The 19970-nt window shown below is 39.3% G+C and overlaps 1 protein-coding gene across 2 annotated transcripts in view; it reads right to left on the reverse strand.

Annotated features, from left to right (window-relative positions):
* Positions 1-11765: 11765 nt before the first annotated feature.
* The window catches only part of LOC118778860 (cyclic AMP-dependent transcription factor ATF-7-like), a 38888-nt gene continuing 30683 nt past the window's right edge, over positions 11766-19970 (reverse strand). For both annotated transcript variants that reach the window (XM_036530625.1, XM_036530624.1), the window contains exons 10-12: positions 19739-19927; positions 15844-15946; positions 11766-15102 (exon numbers count right to left, since the gene is read on the reverse strand). In XM_036530625.1, coding sequence (XP_036386518.1) covers positions 14876-15102; positions 15844-15946; positions 19739-19927 — 519 coding nt within the window. In that variant the 3' untranslated portion in view covers positions 11766-14875. The remainder of the gene's footprint in view (positions 15103-15843; positions 15947-19738; positions 19928-19970) is intronic.

Genomic DNA, 19970 nt, shown 5'->3' on the forward strand with positions numbered 1-19970 from the left:
CATGCAATTTTTCCTGGCTGCTGGCTCATTTTGGTCAGTATGTCACAGCTGGTGCAAACAGGGTAACAGGAATACAGGGGGAGGACCCAAATGCAGACATCTGAGGCAGCTTGATACAGTTAAATGATTTAATAAACAAAATGGAGGTACAAAGGCTACAGGATGGTGAGACAGACAAGAATCAAAACCAGAGAAGGCAGTCCAAACAGGCAAACAAGTCTAACAAGGAGCAGGCAAGAATCAAAAGTCCAATAAACAGCAGGTAAGGTAACAGGTCTCAGGTACAACAGATGAAACAAACACAGATACAGAGGCTAGCGAGCAAGACATGAAGCACATGGCAACTTAACAATCTGGCAAAGAACAATGGCAATTGACCTGTATAAGTAGCGAGTGTCTGATGAGGGAATGAGTTGCAGGTGAGGAGTAGGCTAGGTGACTGCAGGGCTTATGAGAAGTGAAAACAGGTGTGTAGATGGGGAAAGGAGGGAAAGTCCGAGGGCATCTGGCGAACAGCTTGAGGATGGCAGGTCTGGGAAGAGAAGTAAGCAGGGCTGGAGACAGAGAGACAGCAATGCAGAAGGCTGGAGATGAGAAAATGTGGCTGCAGAGAGGGACTGAGGAGCAGATTGTAACACAGTATGAAAATTAATATTAACTGGGACACTGTAGGCCATTCCTCCATGCATTGTCCATTATGTTGAACCAATGCTACATCTATAATAGTGCACTCATTATAGGTATTACAAAATTGCTGTCACAAAAGAGCACTCATGGAAGAAGTTGGAAGAGATATGCACTCAGCGGTGGCACATCTCACTAACTACACTGTCCTATAGGCAAAAGTCAGACTACATAGCAGAATCTCTGATACTAACAAAAGAAATCACCCGTATGCAGGCGTCAACAGCGTCGACAGTGTTTTTGTAATTACTCACAATTCCAGAAGGGGGAGAGAAAAGTCCTGCGCTCCATGTTTATTTATTTAATATCCTGAGGTTTTGTATTATTGTTCACATGAAATGGATGACTCATTCAGGCATTCTCACTTCTGTTGTCAAGTAGACATAGCATATCCATGCATGGATATAGCATGAAAATAAATAATACACAGTGTTAGACATCCAAGAAAATATGACCTCTCAGCCTGGTAGTCCAAACAGTACAAAGGTCAGTCAGGAATTCTGAAAATGGGCTACTTTAACTATTAACGAATCAGAAAACTGGATCAGAACTAGACAACCCTTTTATAATTTCAGGTATGCCAGCAGTCAAAAGTTGAACAACTTTGTGACAGCTGCTAACAAGTATGACAACACTAACTGTTGTTTGTTGAATCCTGCCAGATCAACATGGACCAGTTTCTCTTGGCCTTGAGAGAAAGGGGTGTTCCTGAGCAGAACCTAACAAAAATGGCCGAGGACAAGCTAAAATATACCTACATAATTTAAGTCAATATCCAGAGGCATAGCTTGCTAATGCCAACAAAACTGACAATTGAACAACAAGTAGCTATTTTGGTCCAATTTGGTAATTGTAAGTCTATAGAATCACAAATATGATCCATTTGTACATTGATAGTGGAATAATATTTACCTGCACAAGATGGCCAAAAAATGATTGATTGGAATTCATAACTACATTACTGTAGGTACAGTGCCGTCCACAGACAGATTCGTCCATTTTATTCGTTCAACTTTCACGGACAGTAACACATAAACTGCTTTTAATGTGAAACGCTGTGAAAAAAATGATTTGTCACACACTATTCACCGCGCAGCGTTAGTTAAAATACCACACAGAGACGTAGGGTCTTTGCATGTGTATCGTTTTACTAACCCCCCGGTACCTCCTTTTAATAAGCAAAGAATAACCCCGTGGTTATCAATCGTCCGAACATATCCTGTATCAGACAGACGTTATGTTCGTTCACACATGCACATAGGCCACTCAAACTCGCCGCCAAACGCATGTTCCTTTGTTCTCTTTGAACACGTGTGTTCAGCAAGCACGCGCAGCCAGCTCACCAACCACGTCAATCTTCTTAAACCAGCTAAGACCATCAACACTCTTAAAGGACTACGATGGCGTAATCTTGACATTTCACCATTATTTTAGAGATTTTGTTCCTATTTTTAGCAAAACATATGAGCATAATTATGCACAATTAAGGCTTCTGGAGAAAATTAGCTTACTTCCATGTCCAATTAATGCTATCGTTCGTGTTGAAAAGGTGTAGGAAAGTTAAGCATTGATATTTAACATTACCTTTGTAAAACTGTCAGATTATATTTAGGTTCTGTCACACAAGCTAACAATCACAACAAAACTGTAAGGAGATGTTAAGCACAGTAGTGTTACATCTGGAAAAATAGCTCCTTTGAATTGCTGTACTCCAAACTCGTCAGCATGAGAGCCTGTTGAATTCTGATGGTGTTTAAATTAACCTTGCCACATTTTCCCAGGTAAATTTTGTAAATTGGTACATAATATTATACTATATATGTACATTATAATAATATTATGATATATAATAATATGTTATAATAATATGGTGAAAATGTAAGCATACATGACGTTGAATAAATAAAACAATTCTGGAAAATGATCTAAACGTGGGAGATGCTGTGAATGGGTCATGACTTGTAGTTACACCAGTAAAGACTTTTAAGATGGTCTAGAGTGTTTTTTTTTATCTGAAATGTAATAGCAGGGGTGCTAAATGGACAGCGCCTCCAACTCGGGTAGCTCATTACACACTGTCTGTCCACAAGTGGGATTACAGACATACAAATACATTAGGTCGACTGGCCACACTGAGCTACCAATACATTAGTTAGTTTACATTATACATTAGTTTTGCACATAAGGCAAAATGAATGTCAAGCCCGATCACCAGAGCAAAGTGTGTAAAGCCTACTGTCATTACCTCGTCTTTGGCACAAACTACAGTATCTTCAAGAATTAGTCTCCTTTATTATTTTGAAAAAAATACCGCAAAAATATAGACAATCTCTCTGTGAAGAACCCTTTTGGAACCCTCTTTTCTGAGAGTGTAGTTACCAGTAGGTGAGTAATGACATCTGCCTTTGTGTTTTGGGTAGATCAAGACATTGTAAGGCTCCTTGGAGAAGAGGGACTCTCAATTTATATTCCTCGATATGGAGACCGTATCTTTGCCAAAAACTGGAGGGATTTATCCTCAAATGAAATGGAGGATACAGAGCAAAGAAAACTTAAGTTAATAAATCGCCTAAGACAGAAGATGAAACTTCCATCCACCGCCTCAGTCACAGCAACCAGCAACAGCCACTCTAGGACTGGACATGGAAATAAGAATGCTGAAAATCAGACAAGAAAAAAAATTAACGTGGCTGGCTGAACTACCAAGACTGTACATACAAACAAGTAAGAAGGATTACAGGAGGTAGAACAAGAGAGACAACTGTAAGGAAAAATGACATGTTATCCAGCATTCTTTAAAACAGAGGAAAAACTTCTTTTCCCTCATGGGAGATCAAAGAAAGGCAAATTAGATGACTTCATGAGTTCATACTTTGTCTCATGGGTTCTGATGTGCCCCTTGAGGCCAAAGTCACAATTGGACGTTTGTACAAGCAAACTAATCACAAGATCCTTAGAATATACCTTTGTACAAAGCCAAAAGATTTTAGTGATTCACCTGACACATTCAACACACATCAGCTACACATGCATCCTTTGTCCAGCACTAGGTCTTTCACTTGTAGCAGTCTCCCGACTACCTCAACCCTCCAAGCTACTCCTGCTTCTCAAACATCAGGCCAGCTTCAATCAATAAATCTGTCCGATGATGATGATGAAGTTTTTTTCATTGGATATGACACAAACATACCTTTTGGTGAACTCGCTGACACACTGATATACTCACCTCTACAAGTCAATGCTGATCAGCCAACAACTGTGGTGACTACAGTGAATCCAGATTCACCCCAGCCAGTGACTAGTAGCAGCCAACTATCAAGTGGGGCAAACACAGTCTATGAAAATCAAACAGAGGCAGCAGCGGTAGCTGAGATGGAAGAACATGTTATTCCCATACTGGATTCTGACCAGGCTTCCACCAGCACAACGATAAGTGATTTCTTTGGAAATCCAGAGAATATAGCTGAGAAGTAAATCATAGTGATCTGCCAAGTACACTGTGTTATGGACATGGCTTAAGCATTTACAGACAAGAACATACTGGATGCAAATATGTCATTCAGGCGTGTGCTTCAGCATGGCGAGGTTGAGGCTGGAGTTGGGAGTGGGATTATCAGAGACTGTCTCACCGATTTCTGGAATTCGTTTTATGCAACAAAGACCTGTGGAACAACCTACAAGATCCCCAGTTTGCACCACACCTTCCATGGGAGAGAGTGGGCAGCTGTTGCTCGTATCCTGGCCTTTGGATGGCAGCGATTTCAGTACTTCCCAGTCCAACTTGCCCCTCCATTCCTCACAGAGGCGCTATCACTCTGCTGATCAGACAGCAATCTAATGGAGGCTTTCTTCAACTACATCAGCCCAGCTGAGAAGGATGTGTTAACTGAGGCACTTGACAACTTCAAAGGGGCTGATATAGAAGAACTCCTCAGCATACTCAGCAGTCACAACTGCACTGTGCTCCCAACTGAAGAAAATCTGCCAAAACTGGTGTAGGAAATACCCCACAAAGAGAACATGCAAGAGCCAGCATTTATCATAAAATGTTGGCAGCCAATTCTTCGGTCTGCTGGAGAATCCATGAGTGGCAAAGGATTGACCAAGATTCTGGATGATCAAGAAACATTACCAAAAGCATTCAGTTCCCAGGATCTATGTCAGATGTCGAAACAATCACCTCCAATCAACTCTTGAGATCTGTAAGAAAAAGAGATGAGAAGGAGCTTGGCCTGTTCCTCAGGTTCTGCACAGGGTCTGACTTGTTCCTATGTAAGACCATTAAAGTCACATTCACAGACATGAGACATGAGTTCACAAGGCAACCTTTGGCTCACACCTGTACTTGTTCTTTGGAACTGGCGTGTAACTACAGCAACTATACAGAATTTAGATCAGAATTTTGCTCTGTGTTGAGGAGTGGAGTGTGGGTGATGAATATGTCCTAAACAGGATTTGTTTGTTTAAACAGCAAATGAAAAATAATCTTATTTTATTCTGTTATCCAGTTTGTGTAATCCAATGGATGATGTTTTTTTGGTCAATGTATTATCGCTTTTGGAATTCAAATTACCATATGACAACTGAAGGTACTGTGTGAAAGTCACACTTGAGTTAATATTCCAAGAAAGACACTCTGTATTCTTGGCAAAGTTGTGCGTAAAAACTGGCCAACTGTTTGTGTGTGGTTGCGCCGCTTTTCATTGTTTAGTGTTGTTAAATTTAAACATAAACAGAGTTCATGGATTTCAGTATTTGGAATACTATTCAGATCTTCAAACCTGGAAGAGTTAATATTGCCAGTAGCGACACTTTTCTATTTTGTCGGTGTTGAGTTCAAAGAGCTCTAGATTTTTTTTTAACCACACATAGGCTACTTGAAATATATGTATATATGCATTTCATTTTTTTATGTCAATTTTTAAAAATGCATATTTGTTTTGCTTAATTAGATTTAGATCACTGACATCATGTTAGTTCAATGAAACTACTGGCTTTGGAGTTTGCAATGTTTGTAACAAAACAATTGAGTTTCAACAATTAAAGGATTTAACTGTTTGTAGTTTTCACTGTCTTTTTCTTAGCTGTTTTGTGGAATTTCTCTTCAGCATATGAAAGAGAAATCATGAATTGTGATAATGTGTTAAGCAAATAAATGTCATATTACACTGAAATATATTATCTTAATAAAAATATTTTAACACAGCTTCAACTGATGCAAAGGCCTAGGATATTTGAAGAATGTAAACTTTTGAAGAGGCCTCATTGCTGTAGATGCCATCGTCATCATTATTAGAACCATGGACAGTGCCTTTAGTAACAGTTTACATGGCATTTCTGTTTATGAATTTATATGCTACAAACGACATCACTGATCAGGCACTGGCAGGAGTGGCCTTAACAAAGGTCTCAGGTCTTTGTAAAGTCTTATTGCCTCTGGAGCGTTATGACACTGTTCTATGTTCTTTTCCTCCATCACCAGCAAACAAAGCTCATACAGGTCAAGGTCGCAGGGAAGATCTGTTTTCCACAGACAGACGCCCTCTTGCAGAATGATGTCCACTCTGTCATACTCTACTGGATGCAAATAATCTTGTGCAAGTCAGAGCTCAGGTACATTGTACATCAGAAATGGTTTTCCATGATACAAATCGTGTCCGTTTCCACCTGGTCGAATGCGATGGTTGTCCCACATTCTCACAACTGTGTCCAGCTCATTCTGCAACACAAAAAACATGAGCATTTCAATGTAACATTTCAATACTTATGATGACTATTGAAAATGAGTGTTACTTTACATGGGCATTTGATCAAAGTCCTGAAAGGGTCACGGTGGGGTTTTTAATACTTTTACATTCCCGTTATTAATAACATATTTTCCTGTTAATGCAACACGTCATGCTAAATATCATTATTTCTATCATAAATTGCCAGGACTGCATGCAAAACCATTACAGAATATGTTTACAAAAATCATTACACACATATACCAAATAAGGCAAGCCCAATAATGACTGTTGCAAGCTACCATTTCAACAGCAGAATGATCATAGAGCACCAGGTGAGTTGATGTGAAGGTATAAGGCACATTGAGACCATGGATTGCAATGCGTAGGCTATTAGAAATTATGGTCATTTTGTTGTTCTGCTGTTTTCAGAAACGGAAATTAAAGGAATGAAAACAGAATTGTGGAAAATCCCCTCCTACTCCATCCTTCCCTCACCTGGCCTACTGCTTCCTGTGGCTCCACCCACAGAATCTATATAGGAATCCAGCTCACCTGGATCACTCTTAGAACAAAGGAACCTGGCTGGCCTCATGGTGGATGCATCATCCTTTAAAGTTTGGACTGTGTAAATGAAAATGTGATTTTGCTATGGTTCAACAGTGAATATCTTTGATTTTCCACATGATTGTGTTGATGTTTCAGTAGTGATTAAGTTATTTTAGTAGTATATTTGGACAATATTTGAGTTAGTATTCAGGTTATTTCTGTTGGCTAATCCATACAATGAAAGAAGAAAATATATGGATTATATATATGGATTAATATTTTATGTTTATCTTCTTTTGTCCTGTTGTTAGAAAACCAACAATGTCTTATTAAAACAATGGACTGGAAATCCTGTGGTGTTGCTCATCTGTCCTAACAGACTAATACTAACCATTGCGTTGATTGTTCCTGGAGCCATATTATTTTAGGAGAACAGCATTCAACCTAACATTCTATAAGAACAGTGAATTGAATTTCATTTCAAATCCACAACTGAAAAGGCATTTTTCGTTTTCCTGGTCAGAAACGGTAGATACAACATTTATAAAGGGGTTGATTTTCCTTCTCCCTTTGTAAAACAGAAAACGAAATAGTTAACTAATGTATGAACCGTAGCACTCGGGAATGTGAAGGTGTACTTCTTCCACATAGGATGGTGGATTAATAAACTGGTCTTTGAACATATTTTCTAACAGCAATAAAGTATACTATTATTTGCTCCTGAAATAAACAGTGCTCCCCCCCCCCCCCCCTTTGCCTCCGTGGTGCTGAAAGACACACAGCAGTGGCTACTTCCCCTCAAAAGGGCGTTTTTCATCTGTTTACTTATTCTAATTATTCATATTATTAGTGTTAGGATCTTTTGCCTGTCTCCGTGGAACTCAACGCAGGACGATGAAGAACAGAGAATTGATGTTTAATTCAATACGCAAGGGAGAGACAAACTCAGGACATTCGGGCTGTCTGTACTGAGAGAATCTCTAAAGAATCAAGTTGTGTGGTGTATAGTCATACATATCAAAGGATTGAGTTAAGTGGCGGGCCGGAGACAAATGGTCTTGTACCATGGGAACCTTGGCAGAGCCATTCAGCAAGGATTTGTGACATCCTTGCTGCAAACACTACAGAGGTGTTATACAGAGACATACAAATTACAGACATAGTAGCAGTAGAACAGGAGACACAATACACTACATGTAAAATATATATACATGGTGCTACATAAAACTGGGAACCTATCATTAGTAAGAATAATAATACATAAAAGCTAGGGCTAAATCAAGTGCTTTATAAATGTTGTATCTGCCGTTTATGATCACGAAAACGAAAAATGCCTTCTGTTTACGTTTTTCATTTTTTTCACATTGGTGCCCCCCAGCACGGCAAATTGACTGGTGTCCTGATGCCATGTATGGATAATAGGGCCCAGGACTCCAAGTAGTTGGATGTGGATGGATAGGGAAAGAAAGGAAAACAAGCTGCTATGTGTGAACATTAGTGTAATCAGCACCACAGGGGCCTGCACAGGTCCACTTCAGGCTAACCAGGGTTAAATCATTTCTGTGGATTAAATACTGTATATACAGTGTCAAACGTGTAAGGATAAGAAGCGATAAGAAAGACATGTGCATCTCAATACACAATAAGATGGGTGCTGGATCCAAAAATATTTTGCAGAGTTGAACAGAGAGATCCGGACACCAAATAGCTCCCCTTTAAAGGACTTATTTTCTGCTGTGATGTTTCGAGTACAAGGCTCTTCCTCAGACAAAGGAAGAAACATGTAAGGATAACCCATGTATGTTAACCCAGAATAAAGTTAGCTCTAGGTAAAAAAATAAATAAATAAAAAAATAATAATAATAATAAATAAAAGTAAAAATACCTGTACATTAATATTAATCACATTAAAAACATCATGTCTATGTGGTTGGATGGGTTATGCTGATCAAGAATAGCCCACAAAGATAGAATCCCTAATATTATATTGAAGTGGACGGGACCGCACAGGTGTTGGCTTTACACATCATCACGCTACTATTTGAAGAGTTTGTTTGCATCCAGATTATACTGTAAGACATGAAAACCCATCTATGTACCCGTTTACTCCAATGCCAAAAGGGGTCATCTTATCATAAGAGTCCATATGCCACATATAATTGGGCCCTGGGACACTATAAGATCTTCTCCGAAGTCTTGTGCCTCTCCGTTGCTGTATGCCCTCTGGGTCAAGATATGACTGAACCTCATAAAACAAGTCTCAAAGTCTTTCGTTCAGACAATTTTCAAGGAAGCATTGCGTGTATCCTCAGCGACCTTAAAGCACCCACAATCCTATGCGCACGTACAAGAGTCTGTGGCTGTTTCTCAAAGTCAAGGATGCTTCCTTGGTAGGATGGGTCCTTCCAAGTCAGGTCCTTCAGAGGCTAGGCAAGACTCCTTCCTAGCATTCGGAGAACAGATAATGGAACAGTCTAGCGAGTGTACAGGTGTGCGTCATTGAAAAGGTTCCGCCTTCAATTCTGCGCCACAGGGTGTTTCTCAAAGTCAAGGAAGGATCCTTAATGGCTGCATTTCAAGGATACTACGTCATCGAATCCCACTGAAGGACTGTTCCGATGTCAAGGATCCTTCGAATTCTACCAAGGACTGAATCCTTCGTTCAGACAATTTTCAAGGATGCATAGTGTGTATGCTCAGTGTCCTTAAAACACCCACAATCCTATGCGCATGCACAAGAGTCTGTGGCGCGGAATTGAAGGCGGAACCTTTTCAATGACGCACACCTGCCCACTTGCTAGACTGTCTGGCACTCTCTGGCAAATTACCTGCTCTATTCACACATGGGCTCACTCCGACATGAGACGGGCTTTGTACTAGGGAACTGGCAGAACAAAGTCCGTCACATGTCCGGTCCGACTGATTCGGACAGCTCCTCCGGGTAAGGGCCGGATACGTTCCGGCGTCCAGTGCATGTGTGAAAGGGGCTTATGACTACTTTAGTCCATATAGCCTCCTAGGCTTCTCATAGCATTTGCTACTGTAGTCTACTGCTCCAATGCTTTTGTGCGATAGTTTGGTAGCCTTGCTCTGTAAGTCGTTCTGGATAAAGACAGTATGCCAAGTGAAAAAGCTGCAAATGGTATAATATCAAAGAACTCAGGCTATTTACTCTATTTTTATTTTCATTGCGATGTTTATCGTTACTGCTGTACGTATTGAGCTCAGGTTTAATTCAGTTTAGTAAAAGTTTTCTCGGTTAAAAGTGTCACTTAATTATCCAGTTATGAGCACAGAAGGGCGGTGGTGTGAAGACATGGAATTTAGCAGTTCAGATTTCCCAACCTTCAACACTTTTATGCATTTTTTCGATTGCTTTGCATTTCATGCATCCCTGCACACAAAGCTGGATGTATTAAATTTTCTGCGCTGTGGTGTACATGAATAACGATACACTCCGTTTGAGGGAAAAGGCTCTTTCAAAGCTGCATCCGTCCTAGTAGGTCAGTGCAAAGGGACATCCTGTCACACACTCTTCTCATTAAAGAGGCCATCCTGGCCACCCCCTTTGTAGGTTTGCAGTGCTGAAAGACAAAAAAAAAAGATGCGAACCTGCATTGTGATACTAGTGCCAGGGGCTTGCGCCTCCGTTTGACAATTGTATGAAACAAAAATTTCTGTGCTGCGTTTCAAAAAGTTATTTTTATAAAACAAATACTGTATGTTTATTCTGACATTCATGACAATTGGAGGACAAAAAATGACATAAGCATAAATAACTACATAAATAAATGAAAAATAAATACATTTTGTGAATGAAAAAGGCTATTTCTGTATTTTTACATTTATTTATTTATGCATTTCTACATTTATTTATTTCTGTATTTCTACATTTATTCATTTATGCATTTCTACATTTATTTATTTCTGTATTTCTACATTTATTTATTTATGTATTTCTACATTTATTTATTTCTGTTTTTCTACTCTTCTACATTTATTTATTTCTGTACTTCTACATTTCCACATTTATTTATTAAAAGCTTAACGTGAGGTAACGACCATACTCCTAGGATTTCGGTTTTATATAATAATAATAAAAATATGTATGCATTTATTTTTCATTTATTTATGTAGTTATTTATGCTTATGTCATTTTTTGTCCTCCAATTGTCATGAATGTCAGAATAAACATACAGTATTTGTTTTATAAATTATTTATGTATTTATTTCTGCATTTATTTATTTATTTATGCTTATGTCATTTTTTGTCCTCCATAGATTTGATTTCAACTAGTTTTTCGTAAGACAAAAACATCTCCATGTATTCATAGCTCGTCTGTGGAAATAATTTTGACTAAATTCAACTTTAAAGCTGAGGTTTAAGAATTTGCAGTAATAATTAGCCCTCTCTATGATAGATATATTGGGAATTCCAACACAGATTAGGTCTTAAGGTCGGTATAGAAAATACTAATTAGGGAAAATACTGGAAGTAAGCAGGGCCATTACAAGAGTACAATATGTACTCTATGTACTGCCGAGGGGTAAATGTTTCACATTAAAGTCCTGGAATAATAATATTTCTAAGAGTCACTGGGGGATACTTAAAAGGCTATTATAGGATATTAAGTTATTAAAATCATTCTCACCAATAAAAATACATAGCCAAAACATTTATTAAAGGCAGGTATGTAGTGTGCAATTTAAAAACAAAAAGCCATGACAATTTTAAAAGTTTGTATTTAAGATTTATTTGTATTCCATTTCAAGGTTTTTCATTAGTTTATTGGCTATCATTGGGCTTAAGTGAATAGAAAATAACAGAAAATGATCACTATTCCCTGAATAAAATCAACATACAAATCTCTGTTCAAAAAGCTCATAGATATTTGTAATACCCATGTTTGGACTATTTAAGTTCCTTTCCTTTATGAAGTGGACAGTGCATGTACGTTGAAGTAATAAACGTTCCTTGTGTTGTTTTTCAACAGGAAATAATAGAGTCAGAGGGTTGGGGGTTAGTGATCTCTGGACGAATAAGGCTGAAGGATAGATGCATAACTTTCTTCTTACAGAATGTCTGATCCAGACTAGGATGGTAGTCAAGCCAAGCCAAGCTCTGATTCCCCAGCAACTCTGCCAGTCATCTCAGAGGAGCAGGAGGCACTAGTGTGAGTTTTAAGGCATTTTGACAGAGATTAAATTTCTGTGGAAAGCACTGAGAGATTTGGGAATAGTGACACCTAATCAAATTATTCATAACCAACCAAACAAAACATAAGGACTGTAATGAATTTGTTGATCTGCCTTTTTGCAGTTCAGTACTTTAGAATACCATTTGAAAGGACTGAAGGACTTTGCAATTATGTGTATCTAAATGAAAGTACTGTTCAAATCTCTACAAAAACATGGAAAATTACAACAGCTAGCCAAATTAGTTAACTTCTTTCCATTGTATCCTATCAAAGTATGGGATGTTAGCTCTTAGTTCGATTGTGACTTGGCAGAGTATGAGATGTTAGCACTCAGTTCAATTGTGATAATTATTTCTTAAGGCTATTAATTATTTGTTAAATACTGCACAGAGATGTTTTATCAGGGAGTGTGGCTTTTAGTGTGACTTGGTCAGAAAGCAGGATTCATGTGTGACCAAAATAAAAGTTGTGTGTGTCCCTGTTAGTTAAAGAGCTGTGAGGGGTTAGCTGCATTTACTAGCTAGATGTTTATTTAATTTGCTGATATACAGTTGTGCACATGATATGTACTTTTAACACTGTTATTACTGCTTATTACTGAAACTGGCACAAAATGAACACCAGGGTCTCAGCAGCTGCTTCACTGAGACTCAACAAAGTCATTCAACATGGGAATCACACTCAACTCTCCTTCTCAACTCATTGACTGAAATGCTCTGTTATCTGTGCAAGTGCAGCAGTATGATAAGCAAGTCATTTAATGTATTCAAACAAAATGGTTGCAAGACACCATACTACACAAATGAAGAAATTCAGGCAATTTTAAAACATGAGCCTTTAAATACTGGAACAGAGTAATCAATATTTTCATTTGCCGCAGCATTACCCTCTGTGTCTGTATTGTATTAGCTACAATAAAGCTGCACGCTTATAAATTCAGGGGTTAGTGCATCTGCATATAGGAGTATACTGTCAGATACTGATCAACATACAGCCATGTAGTAACATTAACTACATAGGAATCTTCATTAGAGGTTGACAAATATCTCTAAGACTGATTACACTCTGATAAAATCCTGCCTTATCTGGCTTCTGCTGGTCACATTTTGCTTTTAAGTAACCAGTCTGAAAAATATTGAAAATGCACCTGGAAGCTACAAATGTTGCATTGCAACATGAAACTTAGCAAATGCTGCTTGTTATTGGAATTGATCTTAAAAACAAAAATATCCTTGAGTACATCACAATATTCAGCACTTTGAGTCATTTTTTTTTGCATTACATGTGATTGAAGGCTTTGATTTTGCTCATTGACCAAAAAAGTTCCATTTGTGTATTAATACTTTCTAAACAGACTATTGTTGAGCTAGCTGTAATACATTTATAAACAGCAGCTTAAAGTGATGACAGATGAATGCCACTTACCACGTGAAATAAAAAAGAGCCATGAAACAGCCCTGAAGGTGAAGGGGCCATGAAGTTAAGAGGGTCACTGTAACTTTGCGATGTATAGTGATGGAATTTAAAAAAAAAATTGTTGTGATGGTTGAACTATTTTAGTTTTGTCCAAATGATAAAAGCTGCAACAAGACCCTGCTATTACACAGGTACAGTCAGCAAAAACAGTAACTCATAGTAATAACCACCTAAGCAATTAACTATCTGACACGCATTACTGGCTGGGGATTTTCATGATGGAACAGTGACTAACATCACTTTCTAGTGTTGCAAAAATGTCATGGATAGAATTCATGTATGGTACAGCCATTACATAATGTAAAAAGTGGCATAAACAGTAAAAGCTAGTTATCTACTATGTATACTATTATGCATGTACCATAATCATGCCAAAATTCATGCAGCATCCGATTACACTAAGCCTCTCCCTTTTTCTTACTTGAAATAATCAATGTAATGACTTATCCTGGTAATCGCTAACAAGCGATATTGTATTGTATTTGCACAACAAATTTAGCTTTTGAGTCTCTAATTATGAACGCCTCCTCATGGCTCAAACCCTTCCGTCGCTGAGTCAGTGAGTCTCATTAATGAGAATCAAAGGAGGACAGCTAGTGCTGAGGGGAGCACCCATTGGCATGAGGTGCCTGAGGTGAGGTGAAGTTGGGTGTCAGTGTCAGCCAAGATAAAATGGTAAATGAGGGAAAAGTATGGCCTTTACATCAACCCTTCATATTACTTACTGAAACAGAAGTCATTTTTTCCACAAAAGGGCCTGAGGTTGCTTGGTTTACTGATCAGTCAATCTCATTTTTAGGAGCTTTAAAACAAATGATACCTGGGAATTTGCCAGTAAAATATTGCCACATACTAGAGGTAATCTTCCATATCCATTTCAAAAGTGTGTATGTGTTTCAAAAGGCTGTCAGTGTGAGACATAAAAATCTGCTCAAAGTACTGTGTGTTTGTGTATGCATGTGCATGTTACAGTATGTCAGTAGGGAGGAATGTGCCCTCAGGACAGATGATGAGGTCATGCTGTCTGAGGAGATTACGTAACAGCTGGGTCAGGAGGATTATGTGGGGCAGAGCACAGTCCCTGTAGTCAGTGGAAAATGGTTCTTTTCCAGATTGTACCTGAATATCAAGAGAATGGGCATGCAGGAGGGAAAACTGTTTACATTTGTAGGGGATCTGCCTCATCTTGTTCCTCTGTCCCGCTTCTGTCTCCAATCATTTAAGAGTTCCAGGGCACACCCATCATCTGGTGGCCGTCTGTGACTGTGAGGCCATGATAACATGGGATGGTTCAATTTCTCTTTGCTGGCTACCCATGCCTGCCATTACAGACATGGCCACCACCTCTGGAGCTGCTTGCTTGCTCAGTCCATTTGGTCTTCCCAATGGGCTAGGGGCCTGGGAGCTGTGCTGGATGACAGGAGCTGGAGAGCCCTTGGGCTCAGAGATGTCTTTAGGGCTCTCCTCTCCTGCAGCATAATCAGGGAGAGAAAACGCATAGAAAACCTACTGCATTCACTATCCTTGGAATTAAAAAGTTTTCATGGGTATTACCTCTCTACAACTGACATGACTTATTACAATATAAACAGCATATCACAGTACAACATATCAATTAACTCAATCAATTAACCAACAATATGGCACAAAATACAGTGGAAATTTTGGAATCTTTGGAAACAAAAGTCAGGAATAGAAAAAGTATATCTTGAACAAGCATGTTGAAAGAGGGTCACAATACACAGGTGAAAAGGATGTCCTTGCAAAAATATAAAACAAAACCTCTCCTGAGTGAAAACCACCTCAAAAGCATTCTCAATTTAGATGAATACATCAGTAAGACAGTTTTCTAATGTTAAAAAAAGAATTCTGAACATTGAAATGCTAAGCATATTTTCCTGCATATAGGACGTGCAGCTTTATGTGTCACTAAAAACAAACTGAGTCTTCAGAAAGAAAAGCTTGTAATATCTAAGATGCGAAAAACAACTGGAGTCAGGTTAAACTCACATTACACAGCAGACAAAATATTCAGTGACATGGACGATTGTTCTTGAAACTCTAAATAACAGTATATCTTCCAGTAGCTGTTGGGCTGGTGCTTCATTTGAAACACGTACCTAAAACCTCTTGGATTTATTCTGCAAACTGTACCCTCCAAACTGGCAAAGTTGAGGGTGCCATCTGAATGTATTACGTTGACCTCTCACCTAGGCAGGCAGCCTTTTGCAGAGTGGTGACAGGGCAGTCCTTGTGGGCTAGCAGCAGCTGCTTTAGATGGGCCACCTCATTCCGCAACAGCATCACCTCACTCTGACAGAGACACAGCTGCAGTTAAACATAGCCTGCTACCCAACGTAACATAGTCAGTTAGTCAATGCTTTTTCCAGCTTCACACTTGTAAAACAGCATCTTACAGTTACACACTGAGTAGTGGACTGTTTCCTCATCTATTCTGGCATAACAGAAGTGATACAAGCACAGACTTACCCAGTGCCCTATCTACACTAGCTTTCAGGGCTCCACCTGGCTACAGGCTAACATGTTGTCCCGGTGCACACCATAAACAGATGCAAGTGTTGCTTTGAAAAGTAAAATACTAAATCACTACATTGCAAAAACTGAAAAAGAGATAATGCGTCCAAAGTTAGTTGGGTAATAATAATGGGGATATAATATATAATGGGATAATAATATTGATGTGTGTAGCAAAACTTACGCACCTGCTGTACCATTCACCGTGCAAATGAATAAAGTCTGCTCATCAACAACATGTGCATCCAAGGAATGTTTTCCAGTGTCACATTGCTGTTCACATGTAGTTCACACATACTATCTATCATACATTCATGGCTAGCTTGCAGGCTAGCCACCATTACCATCTTGCACCTCCATAACCACTACTAGTGACTTAGTGAAATGGGTTTTTGCCTTAGGTAGGTTTGTAAGTGTACTTAAACCACTAGTCTAATTACTAGTGATTAGTTTAGGCATCCCCCTCATAGTTCATAAAACCATGAACAAGGACTACTAGTTCAGGGTGCAGTTTTGGATAGTGAAAACTTTGTTCTCTCCACAGGACTACACTAAGTATCACTTTTATAATTTATTATGGTGTTAAACTGTGTTGTATTTTAACTGTGTATTCCTTAGTTCTGCAAGGATTCATTTTTTGCTTTGGTTAGTTCTGTGAGTGCATTTTAACTGACAGTCTATTTAGTCGGTAGTTTAGGCTTCCCCCTTCTCTGCTCATCCACTCATTAACCAAACAGGGCATTGATTGGGTGTGTCTGTGCTTAAGTGGCAGCGGAAGCAGCAGCCTTGCCGTACAGAGACCTGGTCGTACAAACACAGGGGAGTCTAAGGGAATCTATAAAAGCAGACCACTGAGGAAGCACTGTCAGATGCACAGTGTGCATCTACTCCCACCCATTATATGTGGGAGTTTTACTTCTGAGTGTGTGCTGGCATTGTGTTGGTATGGTACAGTCCTTATGTTGGGTATTTTGTGTTGCACCTGCACGTTGGTCTTCGATGTGCGCTAACTGTCGACAGTCCCCTTGTGCTTGGCACTGGCTCTTGTGCATGTGTAGATGGAGGTGTCCTTGGTTATGTAATGTGTCTTGTCATTTAGTGCTTCACTTTGTGCATGACCTTGGGAGTTGCTCTGGATGAGAGCATCTGCTAGATGTAAATGTAGGTAGGTAGCTTACTTATAAGCAACCTGATTGCTTATAACCTTAATGATAACCTGACCAAATACATTCAGTGTTTATTGCAGAAAGCTGTTTGTTTGAATGTTACTGTATAAGAAATATGAATAAAATAACATCCATAATATTAATATATGTGAATGGTTGGTAAGTATCGGTAATCGGTAAGTAGTATTGGTAATCAGTTAAGGTCTGTGCCCCCTCAAAAATGGATGCCTGACACCCTGGTTAGCCATGTAGCTACAAAGATACTGAATCATTAGTACCATACTTCTAATATGACACCATGGGGTGCGAATTAATGCACAGGCTGGCCTAGGCTGCAGCCTAGGGGCCCCACGTGTATGAGGGCCCCGGATTGGCCAGACTATTTTTTACCCTTTCGCAATAACTTATTTTTATGCTATGTAGCGCATGTTGTGTTACATGGTTTGTTATGTTTTCATTAGCGTTAAGCCTCTCATAGTTTTCAGTGAGCATTCGCTATATTTTTAACGATAAATCACAGTTTCCTCAAAGATAAAATTAGCTAGAATTTTTCCAAGATAGTGTTCTAATTGCACTGGTTTTAGCATAGGCGCTAAACGGCAAATCACCGGTGTGACTGTACGCGCGAAAGAGTTAATTATTTAAATTTACTTCAGAGGGAAAAAAACTTGAGCTCTATTGGCCCATAAGAAACATTTAAAAAATTAAGCAGTTGATTGGGTAGATGTGGCCAGGTTCATAAGGTCAATTTGGTTTTCAAATAATACATCGCTGCTACTGGACAGCATGGCAGCAAAATATGATGGCGGGGCACAAAAACGAAAAGCACGGCAAAGAACGGCTGAAAGAACACCGTGGCCAAGATCTACTAAAGAAAATCCCTAAATATTCTGCGCAAATTGGATGGATTTTACTAGCCTTATTAAGGACCTCTCTCTCAGAAAAACAAAGAAGAGAACTTCAATGGTAGGACTATGTATTTATGATTGTGCTGCTGTTGCATTATTGCTGTTATATGCTGCTGCTGTGTTTATTGTATTTTTATGGCCTTGTTTTATTCGAGTATTGCACAGTGGTTCGATTTGTGTCACCAAGGATGTTGTGATTTTGCCTCAGTAAAACAGGATGTTCTGTACCGCTGCAGATGTTGTACCTATAGGTTTAGAAAGCTAAAAGCTGTTACCAGCTTGCATATGCACTGTGAATGCCTTTTCTCTGTAGCATTGCTCTTTATAGTAAAGACTGTCTCAGAGTGAGTGTGTGCGTGTGAGTGTGTGTGGGCTGTGTAATATTCCAAGCACGCTTTCCGATTCACATCAGTGCACCGGCAAAAAATTTCACGATGCGATTGCCCCGATTAAAAAAGTGTGCACCGGATACAATTTGAGATGAAGTCGGGATACATTGTTTCTAACATCCTTCCATCTGTAAAATCCGATTTATGTATATATAATTATTAGTAGAGGCCCAATGTCTTTATTATTTAGTGTGACCAATAATTTTATATTTAGATTGATTCCTCCTCTCTAAACCGTTTGTCAAGCGCGCTTTCTCTCCACTGCTGTCAGTGGCCAATTCTCATCAAGTCTGTCGGTCAAGTCTCGTGCGAGTTGGAGGCGTGTCCGGGCGAGTCACAGATTATCATGGAGGAGGAAGAGCTACACGTTCCACCGAATTGCTACAAATCAAATGTTTGGCGACACTTCGGATTTTTCAAGACACACGGACAATTCGACAAGACGCATGCAATTTGCAAAATATGCCATGCCGCTATAAAGTACACAGGCAGCACAAATAACTGAAGCACTCACCTGAAGATAGAGAAACAAATATGTTAAGTAAAAATGGCACTTTAGCTAATTTTGGATTTGCTGTCTGCTTAAGAAGAACCAAAGAAATAAAATCTATATATGTACTATATGTACCGTATTGAATTGCATAGCATCACACTCTTTTGCATCACATTGTATCGTATTGAATCGCATTGTGTTGAATCAAATCGTGTGGAATTGCAGTACATTGCAATAGGGGTGAACCATATCATATCGCATTAGTAGTTGCCTCATATATATCTTTAATGTATCAGATCATTGGCAATGCATGAAGATGTGTATCGCATTGGCCTCAGAGATGCACATTCCTATTTTACGCATGGCACTAAATTACTTCTTTTCTGGTAAAGCATGATGAGTAAGGGGGGTCCCCCACACAAAGAGTAGCTTAGGGGCCCATGACCACCTTAATCCGCCACTGGACACCATTGTGAGAAACATTGCCTCAGTAGAGTGTAAAGGCATTGCACTCATTGTGTCTTTTGACACAGTCTTTTGAGTGTTTATTACAAGTAATCCAGTGACATGGCAAAAAACTCTCTGAGATGCTGCAAGACCATTTCGATACTCACTGTCAGAGAGACATTAATGGAGGCGAGCTCTTCAGCTTTCTTCTCGAGGGAATTGACCCAGATCTTGCGTTTCTGTCGACACCGGGAGGCAGCAGCCCTGTTCCTCTCCAAGAAACGCTGCCTCCGCTCGTCTGGGTCATCGTCTGCTGCCCTCCGCCGCCGACCCCCTGTGGGCTGGGCTGGGGAGACCTGGATGAGATGGTGGGGTTATCAGAGACACAGGAAGACCCAA

Source organism: Megalops cyprinoides, chromosome 6 (assembly GCF_013368585.1).
Source record: "Megalops cyprinoides isolate fMegCyp1 chromosome 6, fMegCyp1.pri, whole genome shotgun sequence".
NCBI lineage: Eukaryota > Metazoa > Chordata > Actinopteri > Elopiformes > Megalopidae > Megalops > Megalops cyprinoides.